Source organism: Stegostoma tigrinum, chromosome 19 (genome assembly GCF_030684315.1).
Source record: "Stegostoma tigrinum isolate sSteTig4 chromosome 19, sSteTig4.hap1, whole genome shotgun sequence".
NCBI classification, from domain to species: domain Eukaryota; kingdom Metazoa; phylum Chordata; class Chondrichthyes; order Orectolobiformes; family Stegostomatidae; genus Stegostoma; species Stegostoma tigrinum.
In genome coordinates this window covers 38,522,870-38,547,880 of record NC_081372.1, presented here as the reverse complement: position 1 = coordinate 38,547,880, position 25,011 = coordinate 38,522,870, and the positions used below count along the sequence as shown (strand labels likewise).

The window sequence follows — 25,011 nt, the reverse complement described above, 5'->3', positions numbered from 1 at the left end:
AGTTTGTTCCCAGATGTTTCATCACCATTCTAGGTAACATCAACAGTGAGACTCCAACGAAGCGCTGGTGTTATGTCCCGCTTTCTATTTATATGTTTAGGTTTCCTTGGGTTGGTGATGCCATTTCGTGAGTTGGTGATGTCATTTCCTGTTCTCCAGAACATTTCCAGACTGGAAATGACACCATCAACGCAGGAAATGACATCACCAACCCAAGGAAACCTAAACATATAAATAGAAAGCAGGACATAACACCAGTGCTTCATTGGAGTCTCACTGTTGATGTTACCTAGAATGGTGACGAAACATCTGGGAACAAACCTTCAAGATCAGTGAACTAGCTTATATCTGAAACAAAATAAAGACCCACTCTTGTGGACCGAGAGGAGGAGAGTGCTGTCTTGGAGGTGAAAGGAGGACGTCAGGTTGGCTGTGCACCCTTGCGACCAGTGGATCTTAATGCTGGCTTCGGCCTAACGCTGGTTCAGGGGAGCAGCCAACCTGTAACGATGGCTGCGGCAAGTGCTCGTGACCCAGGTCAGGGGGTCCGGAACACCATCCGTGTTTCCGTAAAGAAGGCAGATGAAGGTGCACCTGTGGACCACACCCTCTTCGTGAAGAGGGTCCTGTTGGACTGTTGTGGATTCGCTGCTGCGGACATTTACTGCCTGCAGGATTTCCCCGGAGGAGGTTTTTACGACGTGACCTTCAGGAGTGCCAAGCTTTGTGAGCGCTTCCTGGAGGTTTTCCAGGAGAAAGGAGGTGAGGGCCCCCCCCTCTGTATTGACCGCTGTCCCGCCGTTTGTGATGCCAGCGCAGAGGAGCCGTATGGTGACTGTACACATGTACAACCCGCATGTGCCAGCAGTTGATGTCCTGACCTTTCTCGGAAGGTACGTGAGGTGGAAGGGAACCTAACTGACATCATGGACCCCTTTGGCATCTGGACCAGTAAGAGGCAGGTCAAGGTGACGCTGAGGATGGGCGCAGACGGGAATGTCGTACACCCACCATCCAGCTTCGCGATCGGCGGGAGCAAGGGCTACCTGACCTATGCAGGGCAACCTAAAGTCTGCCATGCCTGTGGTAGGTCAGGTCACGTGGCAGCTGACTGCAAAGCCACCATCTGTAGGAACTGCAGGGAGGAGGGACACCTTGCAAAGGATTGCCCAAAAGAGAAAAGCTGCAACCTTTGCGGGGAAGTGGGCCACCTCTATAGAGCATGCCCGCTGCGGGGGGAACCACCTACGCCCAGGTCACCGGCAGGGTCAATGTGGGGCTAGCCCCCCCGGAGGAGAGGAAGGTACCAGGGCCCTGCAAGAACCCCACTAATGTGCAGGAGGGCCAAGTCGTGCAGGAGGGCCCAGCCCTGCAGGATGGGCCCGAGGCCAGCAAAGCACCCCTCCAGGCTCCGATCCGCCCCCGACAACATGGAGTCGATGGAGGCGGCGACAGGCGACCCAGGGGAGTGGACAACAGTCCGGAAAGCGAGGAGGAAGGTGTGTCGACAGGCCCAGGAACCGCAACCATCAGGCGGGAAGAGGCAGCTACAGGGGGGCTATAAGAGCTCCTCTGACGAGGGGGATTCGGAGAGGGCCCACCTGAAGCAGAAGTTAAAGATCTCGAGGGAGAAGGAAAGCAGCACCGCCCTTCCAGGTGACGGGAGGCGTCCTGAGGCTCCCTCCGACACCCAGTCAAGTGCCACTGGAGCACTGGAGGGCCCCCCGGAACTTCCAGGCGGGAAGGAGGAAACAGCATGTCCCCAGCCTGACTCGGAACCGGACCCTCCTGCCTCCGCACCCCTGATGGGGGGATGCCACCCGGAAGTTAGCATGGACGGTTTCCTGAGCCCGGAGAGCGTCCAGCAGTTAGCCTGGGCAATGGGCATGAAGGGACAGATGGAGGGGCTGGACCTTGGACTTGGGGAGGGTACTGCGGTCACTGCCCACAATGGGGGTACGAGTTGCGAGCATTAATGTGCGCAGCGTCAAGTCAACCGCGAGATGTGTGTCCACGTTGGCCTACCTGACCACCGTCAAGGCGGACCTCCTGTTTCTGCTGGAGTGCGGGATACTGCACCTCGGCAGGTATGGGAAATGGTCTGGCGCCTGGACCTGTGGGCCTTCGATCTGGTCGGGGGGTAACGACTGTCGCTCCTCGGGCCTGGCTATTCTGCTGCGGGCGGCGCAACATCACCATCTCTCAAGTTCAGGAGGTGGTGGGGGGGGGGGGCGCCTCCTAGTGGCTGACGTCACCTACAGGAATGCTCCCCTGAGGCTGATCAACGTGTACACCCCATCGGTACGGAGTGAGCGGTTGGCCGTCCTGCAGCGGCTTCCACCCCTGCTGGCTACGTCCAGGCCGGTCATCCTAGGCAGAGACTTCAACTGCATCATTGATGCAGATGGAAGATCCGGCGTGGGGACAGCGGGTGGGGGGATTCAACTGGACGTCACGTCCAGATTCCTGATAGGCACGGTGAAGGATGCCAAGCTGCTCGACGTCTTCAGCACCCCTGCAGACGGAGCGCAGCAGAGGTACACCTGGTCGCGGCCAGACAGGTCTATTCGCTCAAGAATAGACTTCCTGTTTGTGTCACGGACGTTCTCGGTCAGGTCCACCGGCGTCGAGCTGGTGTTCTTCTCTGACCACTGCCTCCTGTTGGCCGACTGTCACTTACAGGACGACCAGCCAGCCGGCAAGGGGACGTGGAAGCTCAACACGACTCCGTTGACCCCAGAGAACATCGAGGAGCTTAAGAGGGAATACGCCGGTTGGAGAACCGTGAAACCCCTCTTTGAGTATCCAGGCGACTGGTGTGAGACGGTGAAGGAGAACATCAAGAGGTTCTTTGTCCTCAAGGGTGTTCAGAAGGCAAGAGAGAGCCGGGGAAAGCTGTCGTGACTCCAGAAAAGAGTGCAGAACCTGCTCCTTCTGCAGCTGATGGGGGTCGATGTCAAGGGGGACCTCCGCGAGGTGCGGGGCCAGCAAGCCTCACTCTTCGCCGCGGACGCCTCACGGATAATCTTCCAGTCTAGGGTCCGCTCCGTGGAGCGGGACGAGACGTGCTCACGTTTCTTCCTTCAGAAGGTGCACAAAGAGAGCTCTGTGCTTAGCCGGCTGAAGGAGGACGACGGCTCGGTGACGTCGTCTCGGCCTGACGTTTTGAGGATCAGCAAATTCTTCTATGCCGGACTGTACGACATGAAGCCCACGGACAGCACGGCCTCTGAGTCATTCCTGTTGTCTATCACGGAGGTCTTAGACGACAGCACGAGGGAGTGGCTGGACCGGCCGATATCCCTGGACGAGCTGATCAGAGCCCTCAAGTCCTTGCAGAGGAATAGGACTCCCGGAAGCGACAGCTTACCGGTCGAGCTGTATTCCATTCTGTGGGGCCTGGTCGGCCAGGACCTGCTGGAGGTGTACGATAGTGCGCTTCAGGCAGGGGAAATGTGCAAGTCCATGAGGAAGGGCATCATCACCCTCATTTACAAGAGGAAGGGGGAGAGGGAAGAAATCAAGAATTGGCGTCCCATTTCACTTTTGAACGTGGAGTACAAAATCCTGGCCAAGGTCATGGCCAACCGGGTCAGGTCTGTCCTGGAGTCAGTGATTCACCCTGACCAAACCTGTGCTGTGCCGGGCAGGAAGATCGCTGAGAGCCTCGTGCTCATCAGGGATACGATCGCCTACGTACAAGACAGGCGGGTGGACACCTGCCACGTCAGCCTGGACCAGGAGAAGGCCTTCGACAGGGTCTCTCATGCTTACATGAGGGACGTCCTCTCCAAATTGGGGTTCGGGGAGGGCATCCGCAATTGGATCCAGCTGCTGTACGCCAACATCGTTAGCACAGTCTCGATCAATGGGTGGGAATCGGACAGTTTTCCTGTTAGATCTGGAGTCAGGCAGGGCTGCCCGCTCTCTCCTGCCTTGTTCGTGTGCTGTGTGGAGCCCTTCGCCGCCTCCATCAGGAAGGACGTGAGCCTGAAGTGCGTGACTATCCCAGGCAGCGGAGGCCTTCAGGTCAAGACCTCCCTGTACATGGACGATGTCGCCGTCTTCTGCACCGATCGTCGGTCGGTGAGTAGACTATTGGACATCTGCGGCCAGTTTGAACTGGCCTCGGGTGCCAAAGTCAATAGGGGTAAGAGCGTGGTCATGTTCTTCGGGAACTGGGACGACCGCTCCTTCATCCCCGTCACCGTCAGGACAGACTACCTGAAGGTGCTGGATGTTTGGTTTGGTGGAGCTGGGGCGTGCACTAAGACTTGGGAGGAGCGTATCACCAAATTGAAGCAGAAGCTGGGCAGGTGGACGCTCCTGTCCCTCTCCATCGCGGCAAGAACCTGGTTGTCAGGTGCGAGGGGCTTTCGGTACTGTTGTCTGTGGCGCAGGCCTGGCCTATTCCCTGGGCCTGCGCCGCTGCTGTCACCCGGGCCATCTTCCACTTCATTTGGGGGTCGAGGATGGACCGGGTCCGCAGGGACACCATCTACAAAGACCTGGAAAATGGGGGAAAGGGCGTACCGAACGCCACCCTCGCCCTGATGACTACCTTTGTGTGCGGCTGCATCAAGCTGTGCGTAGATCCTCAGTACGCAAACACCAAGTGTCACTACTTACTGAGGTTCTACCTGTCCCCGGTGTTGCGAAGGATGGGCCTGGCCTCGTTGCCGCGGATCGCTCCGAGTAGTTGGACCATCCCATACCACCTGTCCTTCGTGGAGAAATTTTTGAAAGGAAACACCTTTGATCACAAGGCCGTCAGGCAGTGGTCAGCACGTAGTATCCTCGAGACCCTTCGGCAAAAGGAGAGGGTGGATCCCGTCGTGTGGTTCCCCACGCAGACTGCCAAAGTCATTTGGCAGAATGCGTCATCGCCAGAACTTTCAAACAAGCACAAGGACATTGCTTGGCTGGCGGTGAGAGGGGCTCTGCCAGTGAGATCCTTTATGCATGCCCGGAATCTCTGCGCCACCGCACGCTGCCCTCGAGGTGGCTGCGGGGGGGGACTAGACTGTCGATCACCTCCTTCTGGAGTGTGCCTATGCGCAGGAGGTCTAGAGGGGGATGCAGCGGTATTTGTTGAGGTTCGTCCCGAGCAGCTCCATGACGCGTGTCTCCGTGCTCTACGGGCTGTTTCCGGGGACGCACACCGAGGCCAACATCAACTGCGCCTGGAGGACCATCTATCAATGCGGTGAAAGATGCTTTTTGGTCTGCCCGCAACTTGCTGGTCTGCCAGCTGAAAGAGCTGACCCCGACCGAGTGTTGCAGACTGGCGCACTCCAAGGTCCAGGACTACGTGCTGAGGGACGCGCTAAAGCTTGGGGCAGCCGCCGCCGAGGCGCGGTGGGGAAAGACCATGGTATGAAACCCCTCGTCCAGAATAGGAAAAAGGGCCCTATCTGGTAACTGGGCCCAGCTGGCGCCTTCCCCAACTGGTCAGGGGGCCAACGGGGACTGTGCGGTGTGACGACTGCAGGGATGTTTTCTCTACTTTGTTCTTTTTTTCCTTTGTTTTTTTTCCTTTAGTTGGTGTACGTACCCCCTGGGTAACGCGGAGCGGCTTGCATTACTGGGTAGGTGTGTAAAAATGTTTTTTTTTGTACATCTTACGAATAAAGTATATTTTTTCAAATAAAAATTAGTGACGAAACGTCTGAAAACTAACCTTCCAGCACAGCGAGCAAACTCACATCCAGAACCTCAACCTGAGCTACAAATCTTCTCAAAACTCGCTGCTCTTTCAGACTTAATGATCTACTAATGTTCAATAGTGAGATAAATCTATTTCCAATTGCATAAAATTTAGCATAGCAATTTTAATGGGAGGAAAATACATTTTAACACTTGACGATAAATAAAGGCAAGACATGCTGTCGAAAGATTATTTAAGTTAAAAAAAACACAAAACTGGATTATATAGTTTCCTTTCATAAAGATTGAAACGGGTAGACAAAAATGAAATGTTATTCTTCTTACCCATCATTGCAAACTGACTGTCAATTCCCAGCGTTAAAAGCATGAAGAAAAATATTATAGACCACAGTGATGATACTGGCAGGAGTCCAAGTGCATCTGGGTTGGCAATAAAAACCAAACCTAAACCTAAACCATAAACAAAGTGATATGGACTCATTAACAATCCTTAGGGGGAGAAAGATGTAAACTGTTATTTATCTTAAAACAGAAATCATAAGTGATATTTGCAACACCCAAGGGGTGAAATCTTGTTCACCATCAACAAGTCAGGATTGTCGTGAAGTACTATCCATTTGCTTAGATTAGACTACCTTCAATAAAATTCAAAAAGCTCAACATTTTCCAAGGCAACGCAGCCTGCTAGATTAGCATCATATCGAACAATTTGAATATTCAATCCTTCACTATCACTGGAGAAATATGACAGTAGAGTGCAGTATCTACACAATGCCCTGTAGCAACTTGTCAAACCTCTTTTGACAACAGTTTCCAAAACCATTAGCTTTATCACACAAAAGAACAAGGTAAAATATGAATGGGAACATCACCACCCCACAAGTGCCCCTCTAAGTCACTCACAATCCCGACTTGGAACTAACTTGCTTTCACTGGATCCAGAAGCTGGAGCTCTCTCCCAAAAAGTCGTGCTGATGTACTACACTATATGGGCTATAGGGTTCAAGAAGGCAGTTCAAGTGCAATTTTGTGTAATTTTGGGTGGAAAGTAAAAGCTGATCCTTATATCACATGAAAGAATAAAAATAAACACCAATGCCATTGCAATTTGTATCATTATCTCAAGAGGGTTGGAATATAAAAGCAGCGATGTGTTTCTCAGGCTTTATAAAGCTCTAGTTAGGCCCCATTTAGAATACTGTGTCCAATTTTGGGCCCCACACCTCAGGAAGGACATACTAGCCCTGGAGCGTGTCCAGCGGAGATTCACACAGATGATCCCTGGAATGAATGGCAGGTTTAACGTATGATGAATGGCTAAGGATCCTGGGATTGTACTCATTAGAGTTTAGAAGGTTGAGGGGAGATCTAATAGAAACTTACAAGATAATGTATGGCTTAGAGGGGGTGGATGCTAGAAAGTTGTTTCCATTAGGCAGGGAGACTAGGACCCGTGGGCACAGCCTTAAAATTAGAGAGGGTAAATTTAAAACTGAAATGAGACGACATTTCTTCAGCCAGAGAGTGGTGGGCCTGTCGAATTCATTGCCATGGAGTGCAGTGGAGGCCAGGACGTTGGATGCCTTCAAGGCAGAGATCAACAAATTCTTGATCTCAGAAGGAATCAAGGGCTACGGGGAGAGTGCAGGGAAGTGGAGTTGAAATGCCCATCAGCCATGATTTAAATGGCGGAGTGGACTTGATGGGCCGAATGGCCTTACTTCCACTCCTATGTCTTATGGTCTTATGGTCTTATGACTTTCCTTAGCATACTTGGATATACCTCCTCTAGTCATATGGGCTAATCAAAGTTAAGCTCAGCTAACCTAGCCCATACCTCATCTTAATAATTTTCTTTTTATCTCATCCAGTGTCCTTACTTCTCAATTTTTTACTGAAAGACAAAGTACCCATTTCTTTTTACATACACAATTTTTTCAAGCTTCGTCTTACTTTCACTTTCAACATCGACTGAACTCTGAATTTTTGTCCCTTAAATGAATCTATTTTAACCGTATCAGAACTATTTCCAGTGCTCCTTTGTAATTTTATTTCAAGAGTTTCAACTGTAATTTACCAGAGCTAGATCTGCCCTCACTTTAATGATGTTGACCCTCCTCCAATTGTATATTTTTATTTCACCTGCCCCTTTTTCTTTTCCAAAGAAAACCTAATCATTTAATACCATATTAACTCATCACTCACATAATTTCCCACTACCACCTGATCCACTTTGACCTACTTTAGTCCCTGGTATCAGATCCAGTGATATCTCCTTACTCATTGGAAACATACTGTAGAATTTTCTAAACATGGAAATAAAGGAACAAGAGTAGGTCATTCAGGCCTTATAGCCTGCTCCACCATTCTAGATCATGGCTGATCTATCCTAATGCCATACTCCTAAACTATCTGAAAATTTCTTAACAATATTACTAAATCAAAATCTATCTGCATCTTGAACTGACTTGATGACTAAGCTTCCACAGCCCTCTTAGGGTTGAGAATTCCTAATATTCACCACTGTGTAAGTGTAGAACATCCTCCTCATCTTAGTCCTAAATGGCTTGCCCTTTATTCTCAGACTGTGATGCTCAGATTCTGCTTCCAGATCCCACAGTCAAGTGAAACATAATTCCTGCATCAACTTTGTCTACCTCCAAGAATGCTGCCACTTTCTTTTGGACTGTTTCTCATTCTTCTAAATTCTAGAGAATGCAGACACAGTCCCCTTAGTCTCTTATCATAGGATTAACCCAGAAATCAGTTTGATGAACCTTTACTGTGTTTATTCTATGACAAATATATCTTTCCTCAGGCAAACTGCATACAATATCAAAAGTCTGGCCTCATTGTAGTGTTTGATACAACTCAAGAAAGACTTGTTTGTTCTTGTATTAAAATCCTCATGTGATAAAAGCTAACATGCAATTTGCCTTCCAAATTGTTTGTTGCACTTGCATGATAGTTTTCAGTAACTTAAGAACAAAGATATCAAGGTCACTTTGGACATAACACTTTTCAATCTCCCTCAATTCATGAAAGGCTCCTGCACCTTTGTTTCCACTACTAAAGTGGATGGCCTTAAAGTTAACAGATTAAATTCACAAATTACATACCAAACAAGCTTTTCATCATTTGCAAACTTGGGCTCATTACAGTTGGATCCCAATCTAAACAATTGAATAGACTATAAAGATCTGAGGTCCAAGCACTGATCCTTGTGGTATCCTACTGTTCAGAGCTTGCCATACCAAGAATGACCCACTTATTCCTTATCTCCACTTTTTGTCTGTTAACCAATCCCCAGTTTGTGATAGTATACTCTAATCTGTCCAATTTGTGATAGTACACTCTAATTTGTCCAATTTCAAGTTTATTTACTAACCTCCTGGAGAACTTCATCAAAAGCTTTCTGAAAAGCCAAAACATCGCAGTCACTAATTCTCCCTTATTGGCCCTGCAAGTCACATCCTCAAAATGGTCTAATAGGTTTCTCAAACATGATCTGTACATTTTTTCTGGCCGCTGTCCAGGAATTCCCAGTCACTTGCATACAAATCCACAAGACCAGTCATGGATAAGCTGCTTCACAGTGCAGATTAACATGTCAACATCTGTGAAGACACTAGCTATAATGAGCGTCTGCTTATTTTTGTGTTTCTGGTGGATTTCCACAGGTGCAAGGTATTATTGGCCACACACATAAAGCAACTATGCACACCTCCACATCAACCAGTGACAACTACAGACTAGAGTAAAACAAAAAATACTGGAAAAACACAGACATCCAACCGGCATCCATGAAGAAGAAAACAAAGTTATTATTTCAAGATAAGCTTTTTTTGTCAGAACTTTATTTCTCTTTATTTTCAACTGATACTGCTGAACCCACTCAGTATGTTTGGCATCTGCAATGGTTGCTTTCAAACCACAAGGTATTCCATTTGATTTTTGTTCAATTGGCATGCAAACCAAAGAAAAGTTTTATCTAGTTGTGCAACAGATTATGATATTCTGATAACTCATGAACAATGTAAAAATCCATGTTCCCTGACATCTTTGGGCCTGCAAATAAATTTGAAAGGTGGCTTCTGTTATAACAATAGGTTGGAACCTTGAAACACTAAACCTATTTTAAGCCTTTCATTCCAAAATAAACATTTTTTTCAAAACTGTTACAAACACAAATGCAGGACTAACTTCAGTGGTTAGCTTGCAAAAAATCTGTATGGGATGGATGAACACCTTTCGCGCTGGAGTTATGGTGGTCAAGTTAGGGAATTCTTGCAGAAACCTTTCCCCAACCCACTCCAATCCAGTATATTGAAACTGAAAAAGTTACCTGACTCCACAATTTCTTGAACAGGCCTATTCTGTACATAAGCCATGTGCCCTAGGATAGCGAAGGTGGCAAATCCAGCAAACAGACTTGTACCACAATTAACAAAAGAAATAATGACTGCATCTTTGTAACAATCATTGTTGAATCTGTTGTAGGATGATAATGCAGTTATAGCTCCGAAAGCCACGGAAATAGAATAGAATATTTGTGTTGCTGCATCTTTCCAAACCTGATGAATGCAAGATACAATAAATTAGAATTGAAACAACATAGGCATGCTCTCCCCTGCGTATCAGGAGAAATTATTTTAATACATAATTAAGAAATAAATTAATAATGCAGCTCATTCATTCTGAATGGATTATTTCTAATCGTTACCGTTTTTGCAAATATTAAGATACTTCATCTCAGCCTTTCATTGTTATAAATGCTTAAGACAAAAAGCGTGGAAGTTTTTTGCTTTCAGTATTGATTTATCTGTGGTTCATTTGCTTAACTGCAGTGGTTGCACAGGATTTTAATAATGTGAATATCAGAGAAATAAAAGGGTTGTTGTGGTTCGGCAGTAGCATCCCTATCTCTAAGCCAGGAGGCCTAGGTTCAGGTTCCACTTGTTTCAGATGTACGTAGTATAAACAGTTTGATTAAAAATATCCTACAGGGAGCTAAAAGGAATCCTGTAGTGCAAATTTACTGTCCTTACCTTACAATTCAAGAGGCCCGAGTTCAAGTCCCACCTGCACCAATGGTTTGTCAGAACATTGTCACTTTCATTGGCTCATGATAAACATAGACATCTTTTATCTAACATCATGAGATCACATTAATATGGCTCGTTACTCCATTTGGTGTCCCCTTAAGCCTATGGTAACTCATTATTCCCTATTTGCGCAGGTTGATTAGAAAACACCTGATAGATAAGTAAAGTTGGACACATGTACTGTTTACTTCCAGCCCCTGACTCTCTTCAGCTTTCTTTCCTGCACACTGCTTGGTTTTTTGTACCCTAGTTTCTGTTCTTGTAACTTTCCCTGAAAGTTTCCAACTTAAAAACACAACTTACTATCACACTTCAGACTCCATCAGCTCTCATCCCCAGTCTTCGGAGTCAAACAAATAGTAAGATCAAATTTAACACTACTTATGAAGTATTGCAGAACAGGTAATAAAACCATGAGCAACAAATCCACGCTAATGGAGAGAAGAGATCAGAAAGAAACATTACAACTAACTGAGACTAAAGGTGTGCCACAGATTAAAATGTAACTAAGGTCAATTAGATTGACTAAAATGTGAAGTTTGCAAGTTATATATGCAAAAATAGCTCAGAAAAATAAGACAAAATGTATAATTGTTTCGAAAGTGTTGATAAAATCTACAGATGATTTTGATATGCCTACCTCAGCTTCAGCCAATTTTGAGAAATCTGACTGCTTTCCAATATAGTACTCAATTCCATTCTGGGCACCCTCCAGGGTAGCTCCTCGAATCATTAGCATAAATATAAGCAGGTAAGGGCATGTTGCGGTGAAATAAACTACCTAACCAAGAAAAATAAATTCTTAAACTTCCTTACCATACTGTTGATCTAATAGGTTGTTTAAGATTTACAATTTTGAAAAGCGAATAGAATTATATTTTGAGCTAATATAGTTGTTATCAATGCATGGAGGTTAAATAGAACACTTCTACAGGGATAAAAAGTTTACATAATGTCAAGGCTTACAACAGAAAATTAAACATTAAGCAAATTTATGCACATATTCAAAAGACTACTTTAACAATTAACAAATCAGATACAACGGGCCAAGTACAAAAAACATATATCCAGTCCTTAAACCAATGACTTAAAATCAGTTCATGTCAAATGGAGTCCTTTGTCACTTTCATTGGCTCATGATAAACATAGGCATCTTTTATCTAACATCATGAGATCACATTAATATGGCTCGTTACTCCATTTGGTGCCCCCTTAAGCCTATGGTAACTCATTATTCCCTATTTAGTATTACCAGTGCAGTATGAGACGACATCTAATGGTATTTCAGTAGTAACTAAGCTTCTATCAGCATAAGCAAAAATTCTGCAATTCTAAAAATGAGTCATATCAAACTCAAAACATTATCTCTATGTTTATGCATACATGTTGCCAGATTGGCTGAGTTTCTCCAGTATTCTCTGTTCTTGTAAGCAAAGATTTATTTGGCATCACACAACACTATTACAAGCACAGTATTGTCCAAAATAAGAAAGTTTTATTCATAAATGCATGAAGACTAATGTTCAAATTGAGGTGGGCAAGGAGAAACAGGTCATCCTGGCACCAACAGCAGCTGCCTATGGTCACTGGCCAAGAGGGGATTGACAAAGCAGAGACAGTCAATGCTCAAAGTAATGTACATTAAAAGAGATAAGTGAGAAGATAAGTGTATAAGCAAGGGCGCAGGAATGCACCATCATCTTCATGACAGAAGACCAATAGGTCTCTGGCATCAGCCCAACTGATGAACAAAGATGGCTCTCACCAAAAGACTGCAAGACATTTGGGACATTCGAGAACACTGCCTCTACTCCTGTATTTTACACGATAACTTTGGGGTCAATGGGACATTCTCAATTGTCAGGGTCGTGTACTTTCTTTACCCAATTAACTGAGGTATTTGTAACTAAACTGCCGTTTCTTAACAAACTGAATAAACAACTCCAGATTTGCTATAAATCTTCGACTGCCTAGATTAGATAACTCTGACTATGAACCTCCAAAAATGTCCTCCCAGCCATGAAAAGCTGTACGTTTTAGCACTTTATACAAAAATCATAAACTATAACATGATACAAGCCAAGTGACCTGATCAAGAGAAAGAGAAGATAATCAAGATCCAAAAAAAAAGATAGTTTTGTCTTTCTTCATCACTGTCTCATACACACCACAGACAGAGGAAACAGTTAGTGCGGACTGCACTGCATTTGAAAATTGCCGGCAGTTACTTTATTTTAAATATAATCTTTCATGGGATGTTAGAATCACTGGCTAGGTGTCTTCCCAGATTTGTCAACACACATCCCTTAAATCTGATCACACCGAGCACCTGACTGACTGACTAGGGGTCTAACAGCATAACATCAGGAAATGAGAGATTTATAAGAAAACATATGGAAAGAAATTGAGAAGAGAGTTGTAGACATTCAGAGGTAATAAACATTAGGTGGACAGGACAGTACAATAAGTCAGGGAGGAAGGCAAAAGGATTGGAGAATGAGACATAAAGTGAGACAGAAATCTTAAGGATACAGAAAGAAACAGAACAGTTTTATCAATAAATTAGACATATTGGTGCAAGAATCTACACCTTCTTCGCAAAATTCTAATTCTGTTTTGCTAAATACATTTACCTTTCCTGAAGATCTGATTCCTTGACATAGCACAACCACAGTTATCAACCAAGCCAGAAGGTAGCAGAGGGCTAAATGCCAGACTATCCCACCGGTCTCATCAACTGTATTTGAACGTTGCAAAACTGCTTTACTAAGTAAAATGACAAACATCCAACTGTAAGGATATTGCCCATCACACATTTTCTAGCAAATATAAAGGTTTTGTGTTTAAAAGATAATTGCTTTTTTTTAGATTTGTTCTTTTTATTCTTTTCTGATATTTGGGTGTTGCTGACCACTCATAATTACAGTTACACTGAGTAGCACATTACACCATTTCAGAAGGCAGTTAAAAGTCAACCACATTGATCTGTGCCTGTAGTCGCATTAGAATATTTTCATTTCCCAAAGGACATCAGAATGTGAGCTGGATTTTTGCAACATTAATTATTGTTTCATGTTCACCATTATAGAGACCTTTATGATCACAATTTATGAATTGAATTTCCATTTCATCATTTATCATCATAGCATCTGAACTATTGCCGCTACAGCATTAGCCTCGGCCATTGGATTGCTAGTCCAGTGACATTTCAACTATGTCAACATTTCCCCTTGAAAGTAATGTATTTGTCATAAAATTAGCATAAGTTTGATTCTTGTTATTTAAAGAAAACCTTACATTTAACACATTAATATTGTTACTTCTATAAAACATGCTTGAATATAATACTATAATCACTCAAACCTGTCCTTCCTCTTTCTCATCTAAAAATCTTAAATTATTCACCGAACAAACAGATGCCTAGCAAATTTTAGTTTAATTCCTTATAAAGGTTTTAAATTAGTCTAAAGTTTGGCACTTTCTCTCATAATGCACATGAAAGCAGCAGGTGAATGACATTGAAAATGTTTCTTCGAGGAACATTTTTTGATAGAGTTATCAAGTATTGTTAAATAGTAGAAATCACAATCAATTTGCTAATTTATATCTGTAAAATTAATAGGCAACATAGTTCTGTCCAAATCACCCAATCCTTACTATTCTATCAACACAATATATTGAAATAGAAATAAAGAAATGAAGCACATGTTCATTTTATTGCTTTGGTTTTCAAATGCACTAATAGTGAGGCTTCTTTAAAACAAGATAAAAATTTGAAATGTAAAGTTCCACCATTCACAGGGGGTATATTTCTCAAAAACCTCAAATAATTAATCTGCAAAAGATAGAACGCAAATTTGCACAATGTGAGGCATGCACAGTCTGCATACTTTCTACTTAAAGAAATGTTTCTGTTTTTTCCTTTTTTTAAAACCACAGACAGCAAAGACTGGACTCACAGATGAAATGGTATACAGTAACACTGGCATGAATAGGCAATTTCACAAAAGGTGGTCAGGCAAACAGAGCTTCACTCATTAAAAGTTTTGCTATCTGAGTACAATTTTTTAAATTCAAAATATTTATTCAAAATCATTCCTTACTTTAACATTATTTCTTACTCATTCATGGGCTGAGGGTGTCGCTTTAGACATTTATTGTCCATCTCTAATTGCCCAAAGGGTAGTCAACTAAATTGCTGCAGCTCTGGAGTTAAATGTAGGACAGCCTATGTGAGAATGGCAGTTTTCTTCCCTAAAGGACAGGAGTGAACCTGGTAGATTTTTTCAAACAATTGATAATACATTCATGGTCATCATTACACTTTTAATTCCACCATCTGCTGTGGTGGGATTCAAACCCGGGTCCCCAAAACACTACACAAGCTTCTGGATTAACAGCCCTGTGATAATACCTGTAGGCTGTTGCCTCCACTTTTGCAATTAAAGTTTCATTACATTAAGTCATTTTGTTAGAGTTGTTTAAATGAAACCTTAAAATTTATCAAAAAGCATACTAATTTTCTTAAGTCATCAAAAATGAAATTTCTCAATGCAGGTACTGAGCCATTTTACTTACAGCCAGTATTGTTCACTCGAGCTTTGAGTTATGTAGATTTGACTTTTATTTGCGCAAATTTCACCATGTTGTACTTGAATAGTTTCATTAGCCTGTGTAAAATTGCAGGGAAGATCTGTAGTAGGTATGATAAATAAATTTTATTTTATGTTATAATTAGTTAAAATGTTTAATTTAGCTTGATTATCACTAAAAAAGCCATATTTTGTCAAATTTTTCAACTGAAGAAGAATTCTCAAGAATACCATTAGAAGGGAAAAACATTCATTTCTACCAGAAGTTATAGATATTGTTACAGGTTTCCAGCTCTTTGTGCATATATAATGCTTGGTTCAACTCAACTAAAAGTTGGCAGCCATTTGCTTAATTTCTCTAAGAAATTCCCTAACCAATCAAAATCAATCTTCCTGGTTTGAAAGTTAAATAAATCCTGGCTTTTAACTGGCAATCATCATTATTTGCTGCTCTCACTTGGTAGCACCTCTACCAATCAGGATCCAATTGGCAACCAATCAGCAATCTCCTCTCTTACAGTACAGATCGTTGGTATTACCCTTTATCAGTATTCTTGTGTATTGACGTGACGAGTAGAAAATGAAACGCTTCGATAAGGCGCTTCTTTCTTTTGTCAATACACAAGTTCTGTTGTACCAATTATCTTCCTAAATTGCTTAACTTATATGAAGATTATCAATGGTAAAATTAGGTTTAATGTTTTCAAGCTTCCATCAATTAATTCTTCCCCTACCTTTATTCCCAACTAGTACTTCAGCTAACTTTGAATACCACACTGGAGTATTTTATATTCACCAAAGAAGGAAGGCACCCTAGTTTTATACCCCATCTGCAAGATGCTCCTCTGATAGTGCAGCACAATGTCAGTACAGCAGTGAATTAACAGCGTGAATTATATGCTCAGGACTCTTGAGTTGGCATTATACACAAGATCCTCCAACTCAAATTATGCGAATATTAATAGAATTAAGGCTGATATCATTGGAAAAAAATCGTATGTCCAATTTTCCATTTTCAACATCTTCTCTCTATATATGTTGCCAGACCTGCTGAGCATTTCCAGCAACTTCTGTTTTACCTTCTGATTTCCAGCATCTACAGTTCTTTGGTTTTTCTAATTATCTCAAAATTGTTTTGTGTATTGATATACCAGCCTTCACCATCAGGGAAGATATAAATGGTGATAATTTATTATATATCATGATTGTTTTGCCACTGGAATAAAAAAAGGGTATCTCGACATGTACAGATTAAATTTTCCACATTTGTAATATGTATCATATTGTAGATTTGCTGCTTCCTGTGCCGCTTTTCTACATGTAATCCAATGATCTTCATTATCATTTTCAGGTATTAAGTTGCAACGAGCCTGTTGAAAATCACCTTATGCAGAACAAACTTTCCTTTTGCACTACGAATTCTGAGAATATTCTAATCAGTTGAAAATAGTAGCAATTTAACCTCCACCTTCTCTGCATCTCACTTACATTGTATTAATTGTTTGAATTGACATGCAATCATGTACAAATGTCCTTTTCTGTCTACCTTAGTCAACCTTAATTCAGCAATTACATCCAAAGCATGAACACAAACAAGATTAAACTGCACCCAGGGTGCAAAAGAGTGCCCAGCCATTGTCTGTGCCTGTGAACATTTTCATCAGTGCTTACCTGGAAAAGACAATGTGACAGTTGAGTCTGATCACAAGCCATAGAACATAGAACATAGAACATTACAGCCCTCGATGTTGTGCCGACCTGTCATACCGATCTCAAGCCCATCTAACCTACACTATTCCATGTACACCCATATGCTTATCCAATGATGACTTAAATGTACCTAAAGTTGGCAAATCTACTACCGTTGCAGGCAAAGCGTTCCATTCCCTTACTACTCTCTGAGTAAAGAAACTACTTCTGGCATCTGTCCTATATCTTTCACCCCTCAATTTAAAGCTATGCCCCCTCATGCTCGCTGTCACCATCTGAGAAAAAAAGGCTCCCCCTATCCACCCTATCTAACCCTCTGATTATTTTATATGTTTCAATTAAGTCATCTCTCAACCTTCTTCTCTCTAATGAAAACAGCCTCAAGTCCCTCAGCCTTTCCTCCTAAGACCTTCCCTCCATACCAGGCATCATCCTAGTAAATCTCCTCTGCACCCTTTCCAAAGCTTCCACATCCTTCTTATAATGCGGTGACCAGAAGTGTACACAATACTCCAAGTGCGGCCGCACCAGAGTTTTGTACAGCTTCACCATAACCTCTTGGTTCCGGAACTCGATCCCTCTATTAATAAAAGCTAAAACACTGTATGCCTTCTTAACAGCCCTGTCAACCTGGGTGGCAACTTTCAAGGATCTGTGTACATGGACACCGAGATCTCTCTGCTCATCTACACTGCTAAGAATCTTACCATTAGCCCTGTACTTTGCCTTCTGGTTACTCCTACCAAAGTTCATCACCTCACACTTGTCTGCATTAAACTCAATTTGCCACCTCTCAGCCCAGCTCTGCAGCTTATCTGTGTCTCTCTGCAACCTACAGTATCCTTCGTCACTGTCCACAACTCCACTGACCTTAGTGTCGTCTGCAAATTTACTAACCCATCCTTCTACGCCCTCATCCAGGTCATTTATAAAAATGACAAACAGCAGTGGACCCAACACCGATCCTTGCGGTACACCACTCGTAACTGGTCTCCAGGATGAACATTTCCCATCAACTACCACCCTCTGTCTTCTTTCAGCAAGCCAATTTCCGATCCAAACTGCTATATCTCCCACAATTCCATTCCTCCACATTTTGTACAATAGCCTGTTGTGGGGAACCTTATCGAACGCCTTGCTGAAATCCATATACACCACATCAACCGGTTCACTCTCATCTACTTGTTTGATCACCTTCTCAAAGAACTCAATAAGGTTTGTGAGGCACGACCTTCCCTTCACAAAACCGTGCTGACCATCCCTAATCAATTTATTCTTTTCTAGATGATTATAAATCCTATCCCTTATAACCTTTTCCAACACTTTACCAACAACTGTGGTGAGGCTCACTGGTCTATAATTACCAGGGTTGTCTCTACTCCCCTTCTTGAACAGGGGAACACATTTGCTATCCTTCAGTCATCTGGCACTATTCCTGTAGACAATGACGAGTTAAAGATCAATGCCAAAGGCTCGGCAATCTCCTCCCTGGCTTCCCAGAGGATCTGAGGATAAATTCCATCCGGCCCAGGGGACTTATCTATCTTCACTCTCTGAAGGATTTCTAATACCTCTTCCTTGTGAACCTGAATCCCACCTAGTCTAGTAGCCTGTATCTCAGTATTCTCCTCGAAAACATTGTCGTTTTCTAGAGTGAATACAGTTGAAAAATATTCATTTAGCGCTTCCCCTATCTCATGTGACTCCACACACAACTTACCACTACTATCCTTGATTGGGCCTAATCTTACTTTCGTCATTCTTTTATTCCTTAAATACCTGTAGAAAGCCTTAGGGTTTACCCTGATCCTATCCGCCAACAACTTCTCATGTCTACTCCTGGGTCTTCTGAGCTCTCTCTTTAGGTCTTTCCTGGCTATCTCATAGCCCTCAAGTGCCCTAACTGAGCCTTAACATCTCATCCTAACATAAGCCTTCTTCTTCCTCTCGACCAGAGATTCCACCTCCTTCGTAAACCACGGCTCCCGCACTCTACAGCTTCCTCCCTGCCTGACAGGTACACACTTATCTAGGACACATAGGAGCTTTTCCTTGAATAAGCTCCACATATCTAATGTGCCCATCCCCTGCAGTTTCCTTCCCCATCCTATGCTCCCTAAATCTTGCCTAATCTCATCGTAAAAGCCACCTCAAAGCCTTTTCCTCAAATGGCTATCTGTTCTAATGAATCATTAAAGAATGTTACTCCAGATGTGGAGGCGATCTGGATGTGACACACAAGCAAGGGGATGATATGTACATTGCTGACATACTGTCAAAAGCAGCACTCCCAATGACAAATGTAGAGGGTGCATCAACAAAGTGCAAAATTTTCCAAATCTAACAATAAGCAGCAGCTAATCATACTCTGAAAGATGTCAATCTAGGACAAATGTTGAATGCAAAAGATAAACAGTTTGCTCAAATCAAATGAACTATCCAACAAGATGCAACCAATCAAGCGATGCAAGAAATAGTGATGAAAGGATGGCACAAAAGCATTGAAGTCTCGCTTTTGTCAGAACAGCATATTGGGTGAAAAGGTAAATTGTCAGCATAAGGTGGTATATTGTACAAGGAAAATAGGATTAATGCCTCTAAGGAGCTGAAAGTAGCAATGGTAAACTCTATACATTCAAGCCACAAGGAACTGAGTCAAATCTAAGATAAATGATGTGCTCTCCTAGCTAAGGCTTTCTACAGGTATTTAAGGAATAAAAGAATGACGAAAGTAAGATTAGGCCCAATCAAGGATAGTAGTGGTAAGTTGAGTCACATGAGATAGGGGAAGCGCTAAATGAAGAATGAAATCAAGGACCACATTGGCCAGTAATGAGTATCAAACCGCACAAGCCAGAGAGCTGCTAACGACACATGATATCTGGACAGACCATGGATGAAGCTATGAATAGACCTCTTCACACTCATAGGTCTGATTATTTGGTTGATGTAGTCTACTATTCTCACTATTGGGAGATGGACCCACTGACTGCAATGAACACCAGCGGGATTATGGAATGACTGAAAACAAACTTCAGACATTTCTAACGTTGTGATGAGCGGCAATGATCCTTAATTCACAAGTAAATAATTAGGCTGCTTCATAAGGATTTTGGAAATTGAACACCACACACCATCTCTTCAATATCTGCAGTCAAATGGAAAGACTGAGGCAGTAGTGAACATGGCCAAACGAATCACAAGCAAGCCAAGCAAATCCAGTGCAGATGTACACAAGGCAATTTTCAAGTGCAGAGACATAGAAAGCGAAGGAATGGAAAGTAGTTCAGTACAAAAACTATTGCCACACGATATCTAAACTACCCCAACCAACAGCAAAAAACATGGCTGAAGACTGAAGTAGCAACAGGTGAGAGTGACATTATCAAGGTGGTGTGACAGAAAGCAAATATATTTCGACAAGAATATCAGAGTTGACCAGTGGAGAGACAAAATACCTTATATTCTTTCAACAAAAGTGGGCCAGAGTAATAACTTAGAGCCTGCATGGAGTAGTTGTTACTTCAAATATACAGAAGAGGAGTGAATGACCAGATACACTGTCACAACTGCAGCATATATACACAACTGAAGAAGCTGTTCTTCAACTGCAAGTGGCTGAATCAGGAAAATATGAACTCAACATTCTGTACAACCCACCGATCAAACCAAGAGGGTCCAAAGCAACAGAAACTAAACCACAACAGATACCATGCGACATTAAATGACATAGCAATAACAGTCTTCCAGGGTAAAAACGTCACACAGCTGAACAGTCAAAACTGTTAAGAGATCATTAAGTTTTAAAGAATTTGTACACAGTGCACCTACAGAGATGATGAGAATAATGAACTGTCAATGCATGAGAACAGCCATATCTATCCTGGGTAAAATTGACCAAATCAAAATGTCCATGATAATGCATTCTTTTTTGTATAAAAATGAGTAACATTTAGATTGAAATGAAAATACATAAAAATGCCATTGTTTTGTGACCTGTACTATGAAGTACGCACATCTTGCAACCACCTTACAGGCACTTCATTAAAGATTCCATTCTGACCAGATTATTGCCTTGCAAACACAGAACATTAACTATTACCGATGTACCTCTCTAGTATCTGTCTGGGTCCACTTGAGAGGCAAAAGTTTTGTTTTGGATAATGCAAAGAAAAACAAATAGAAAAACAAAATATTGGGGTTGCTGGAGAAGAAATCATATCGGTCTCAAAATGTTCACTGTTTTTTCTCCTCAGATGCTGCCAGATATATTCAGTTTCTTCAAAGACAAAATGTTAGTTTAACATGCCCATGAGCATTAGACGTATTGGTAGAACAGTCAATATAAGATGTGCAATTCCTTTTTTCAATCTCTTTCCAATTAGCTTTCTCTTTAGGTCATGGCTGTAATTTCTCCACAAGTTGAGACAGTTATTAATGCAGGAAGGCAAGAAATGCTCTTTGTTTGGCAGATAGTTTGGAGCAAACATTTGGGTCCATGAAATCCAGTTAAGAAAACAAATACCATACCAAACAATTTTTGGAGTTATGTGTCCATATGTTAATCATTTATTAGATGCTGCAATTCTACCACTGATATGACTAATGCATTTAAGCATAATCTCCTTCAAATGCATCACTGTAATTAATACCATTAAGCACATATCAAAGCATAAAAGACTAAAAGAGATTTCAGGTTAGTTCTTCACATAGTTCACCATAAATATTGCAGAGAGGTCCCAATGACCCTGCATTTTATTTTTAAATTGAATCATTAAAAAGGTACATATAACTAAAAGCTAATTATTCATATATTTTCTCTGCAAATTCCAACCCATTTCACCTGCCCTTATTTCTCCAGAAACAGAAATACTATGGCTCCTATTCAAAACTTATTGGATTAATTTGTTTCCTCTTGACATTAAGAATCAAAATGGCTTACGATCTCTGAGTAGAAAAAACATCAGTGGGATCTAGGTGTACAGGTCCACAGTTCCCCGAAAATAGCAACATGAGGGTTGTACGGTGGCTCAGTGGTTAGCACTGCTACGTCAGTGTACCAGGGACCCAGGCTTGATTCCAGCCTCAACTGACTGTCTGTGTGGAATTTGCACAGTCTCTCCAAGTCTGTGTGAGTTCCCTGTGGGTGCTCTGGTTTTTCCCACAATCCAAAGATGTGAGGGCTAGATGGATTGGCCAGGCTAGATTACCTAAACTACACAGGCTAAGTGGATTAGTCAATTAAATACAGGGTTATAGGGTGGGTCTGTGTGAGATGCCCTTCAGAAAGTCAGTGTGGACTCAATGGGCCAAATGGCCTGTTTCCCCACTGGAAAGGTTCTGTCGATAAGGTGGTCAAGAAATCATATAGCACTGTTACCTTCACCAATCAGGAAAGTTATATTTCAGCTGTATTGAATTTTAGTTCGGTCACATTTGCAATATTGTGTTCACTTCTGGTCTTCATACTCCCAGGTAGATGTGGAAGTTTTGGAGTGGGTACAGAAATGGTTTCCCAGGACATTGCCTGGTTTGGAGGGTATCACTATGAGGAGAGATTGGATAAACTTAGTTTGTTTTCAACTAAACATCAAAGGCTGAGGGGCAACCCGAAAGAAGTTTACAGAATTATGAGAGGCATGGATGCAATGGATAGTTGAGTCTATCCGGGGTCGAAACATCAATTACTAGGGGACATAGGTTTAAGGTAAACCTAAGGGGGAAATTTAAAACAGATATGAGAGACAAGTTTTTGTAAACAAAGTACCCTTTGTGCCTGGAATGCACTGCCAGAGGAGGTGGTGGAGGTGGATGCAAAAGCAAAGTTTAAGGGATATCTTGACAGATACGTGAATAGGTGGGGAACAGAGAGACATGGATGTGGTCATGTGCATAAAGAATTTTTGTTTAAAAGGGTATCATGTATTGGCACAGTTTTAGTGTGCCAAAGGACCTGTTTCTATGCTGTACTGTTCTTTGGTCTTGTTTACTTATACAAATTATGGCCATTAGAACTATTACATTTTCTTCACTCAAACTGGAAAAAAAGGTCAACTATTCAATTAGCAAATATTTTATTCAAATCAAAACGTCATCAGAATACCTGTTAGCTCATTGCTGCAGCTTTCATCAGCACCCCACCATTCAAAACAGCCTGACCATGGCAAGGGATATTGGAAGGAAACAATAAGATAGTACAAAATGTAGCCTATGATGCAGTTGTAGTAGAGGGCCACAAATGATGACACAAAGACCATTGCGACACCCACACCTTAAAATACACAGGGAAAGAAACTTAGGTGAGAAGTAATTTATTTGTTTGCACCAAATTTTTTCACACAAATTAATCAGAGAAATCAATTTTTCAGTTCAATGAGATTATTGACATTTAATTTTTGTTTGCACAGTACGATTTTGTCAGTTTATCCAATTAATTATCCCTTGAACAAATAACTGCAAATCATTTTTTTTTATACAGCAAAACTGTATTAATTCTAACTGTTGGGTTTCAAAAAGTAACTTCTACTGAAACATATTTTGATTATTCTTCTTTGTGACAAATTGGGTTGATGAGCTGTAGACACAGACAGTCACAAGGATGTAGAGCTCTGCCAACAAAAAAACCTGAATCAAATAAGGGAATAAATGGTCTCTTAAAATACCTAGTTTATAACATGTTCTGTAAGATAAGGAAAATAGTACAAGGTGGATGAGGGCGTGATATTGATAATATTAACTAAAGACATCAGCACTTGGGAATAAGTGATTCAAAAAATCTACTTGGTTAAAATTAGGAAGAGGAAAGATGAATGTCTCCAAAAGGTCATCAAATAGTGGGAAGAAGTACTTGTTCTGGTAAATTGCAGAAAGATGCCACAGTATTAGCATAATGACAATGGGGTCTTCATTTCTCCTGTAATAGACTTGGAAGATAAACTTGTGGAAGGCCAAAAAGGAAGTACTGCTAAGTACCACCAACAAACAACTGCACCTCACAGTCGTGAACCATTTCAACTCCCCCTCCCATTCCTTAGACGACATGTCCATCCTGGGCCTCCTGCAGTGCCATAATGATGCCACCCATAGGTTGCAGGAACAGCAACTCATATTCCGCTTGGGAACCCTGCAGCCCAATGGTATCAATGTGGAATTCACCAGCTTCAAAATCTCCCCTCCCCCCACTGCATCCCAAAACCAGCCCAGCTCGTCCCCGCCTGCCTAACCTGTTCTTCCTCTCACCTATCCCCTCTTCCCACCTCAAGCCGCACCTCCATTTCCTACCTACTAACCTCATCCTGCCCCCTTGACCTGTCGTCCTCCCCGGACTGACCTATCCCCTCCCTACCTCCCCACCATACTCTCCTCTGCACCTATCTTCTCCTCTATCCATCTTCAGTCTGCCTCCCCCTCTCTCACTATTTATTTCAGAATCCTCTCCCCATCCCCCTTTTCTGATGAACGGTCTAGGCCCAAAACATCAGCTCTTGTGCTCCTAAGATGCTACTTGGCCTGCTGTGTTCATCCAGCTCCACACTTTGTTATCTTGGATTGTCCAGCATCTGCAGTTTCCATTATGTCTGTAAACATTATTGCTCAGAGTAAGGGTAGAATCTTTCTTTTTCCTGTTTATGAGTTGCCTCATAAGGTATGCCAACATGATGGAGGGGGGGACATATTAGTATGGATAAATAATTAGGTGGACACCAGCAAACATAGAGAGTAGGGATAAATGCATATTTTTCAGGTTGGCAAACTGTGATCAATGGAGTGCCACAAGTATTCGGTGTGGGCGTCTCAACTATTTAAGATGTCACTCAAATTTGGCAGGTCAAGTATTAAATGTGAAAATGAAAACTTGTCGACATAGGCAGAAAGAACAGAAAGCAGTACATTTTTTAAGGAGAGAGATGACAGAATCTGATGTTTCAGAATGATCT

At 42.5% G+C, this 25,011-nt stretch overlaps 1 protein-coding gene across 1 annotated transcript in view; it reads right to left on the bottom strand.

The window, feature by feature from the left end:
* Window positions 1-25,011, bottom strand: part of LOC125461585 (sodium- and chloride-dependent neutral and basic amino acid transporter B(0+)-like) — a 176,036-nt gene that overhangs the window by 28,529 nt on the left and 122,496 nt on the right. The window contains exons 4-9 of the mRNA XM_059652647.1: window positions 23,178-23,345; window positions 15,351-15,465; window positions 13,406-13,538; window positions 11,413-11,553; window positions 10,013-10,241; window positions 5,992-6,117 (exon numbers count right to left, since the gene is read on the bottom strand). Of these exons, the coding sequence (XP_059508630.1) occupies window positions 5,992-6,117; window positions 10,013-10,241; window positions 11,413-11,553; window positions 13,406-13,538; window positions 15,351-15,465; window positions 23,178-23,345 (912 nt within the window). The remainder of the gene's footprint in view (window positions 1-5,991; window positions 6,118-10,012; window positions 10,242-11,412; window positions 11,554-13,405; window positions 13,539-15,350; window positions 15,466-23,177; window positions 23,346-25,011) is intronic.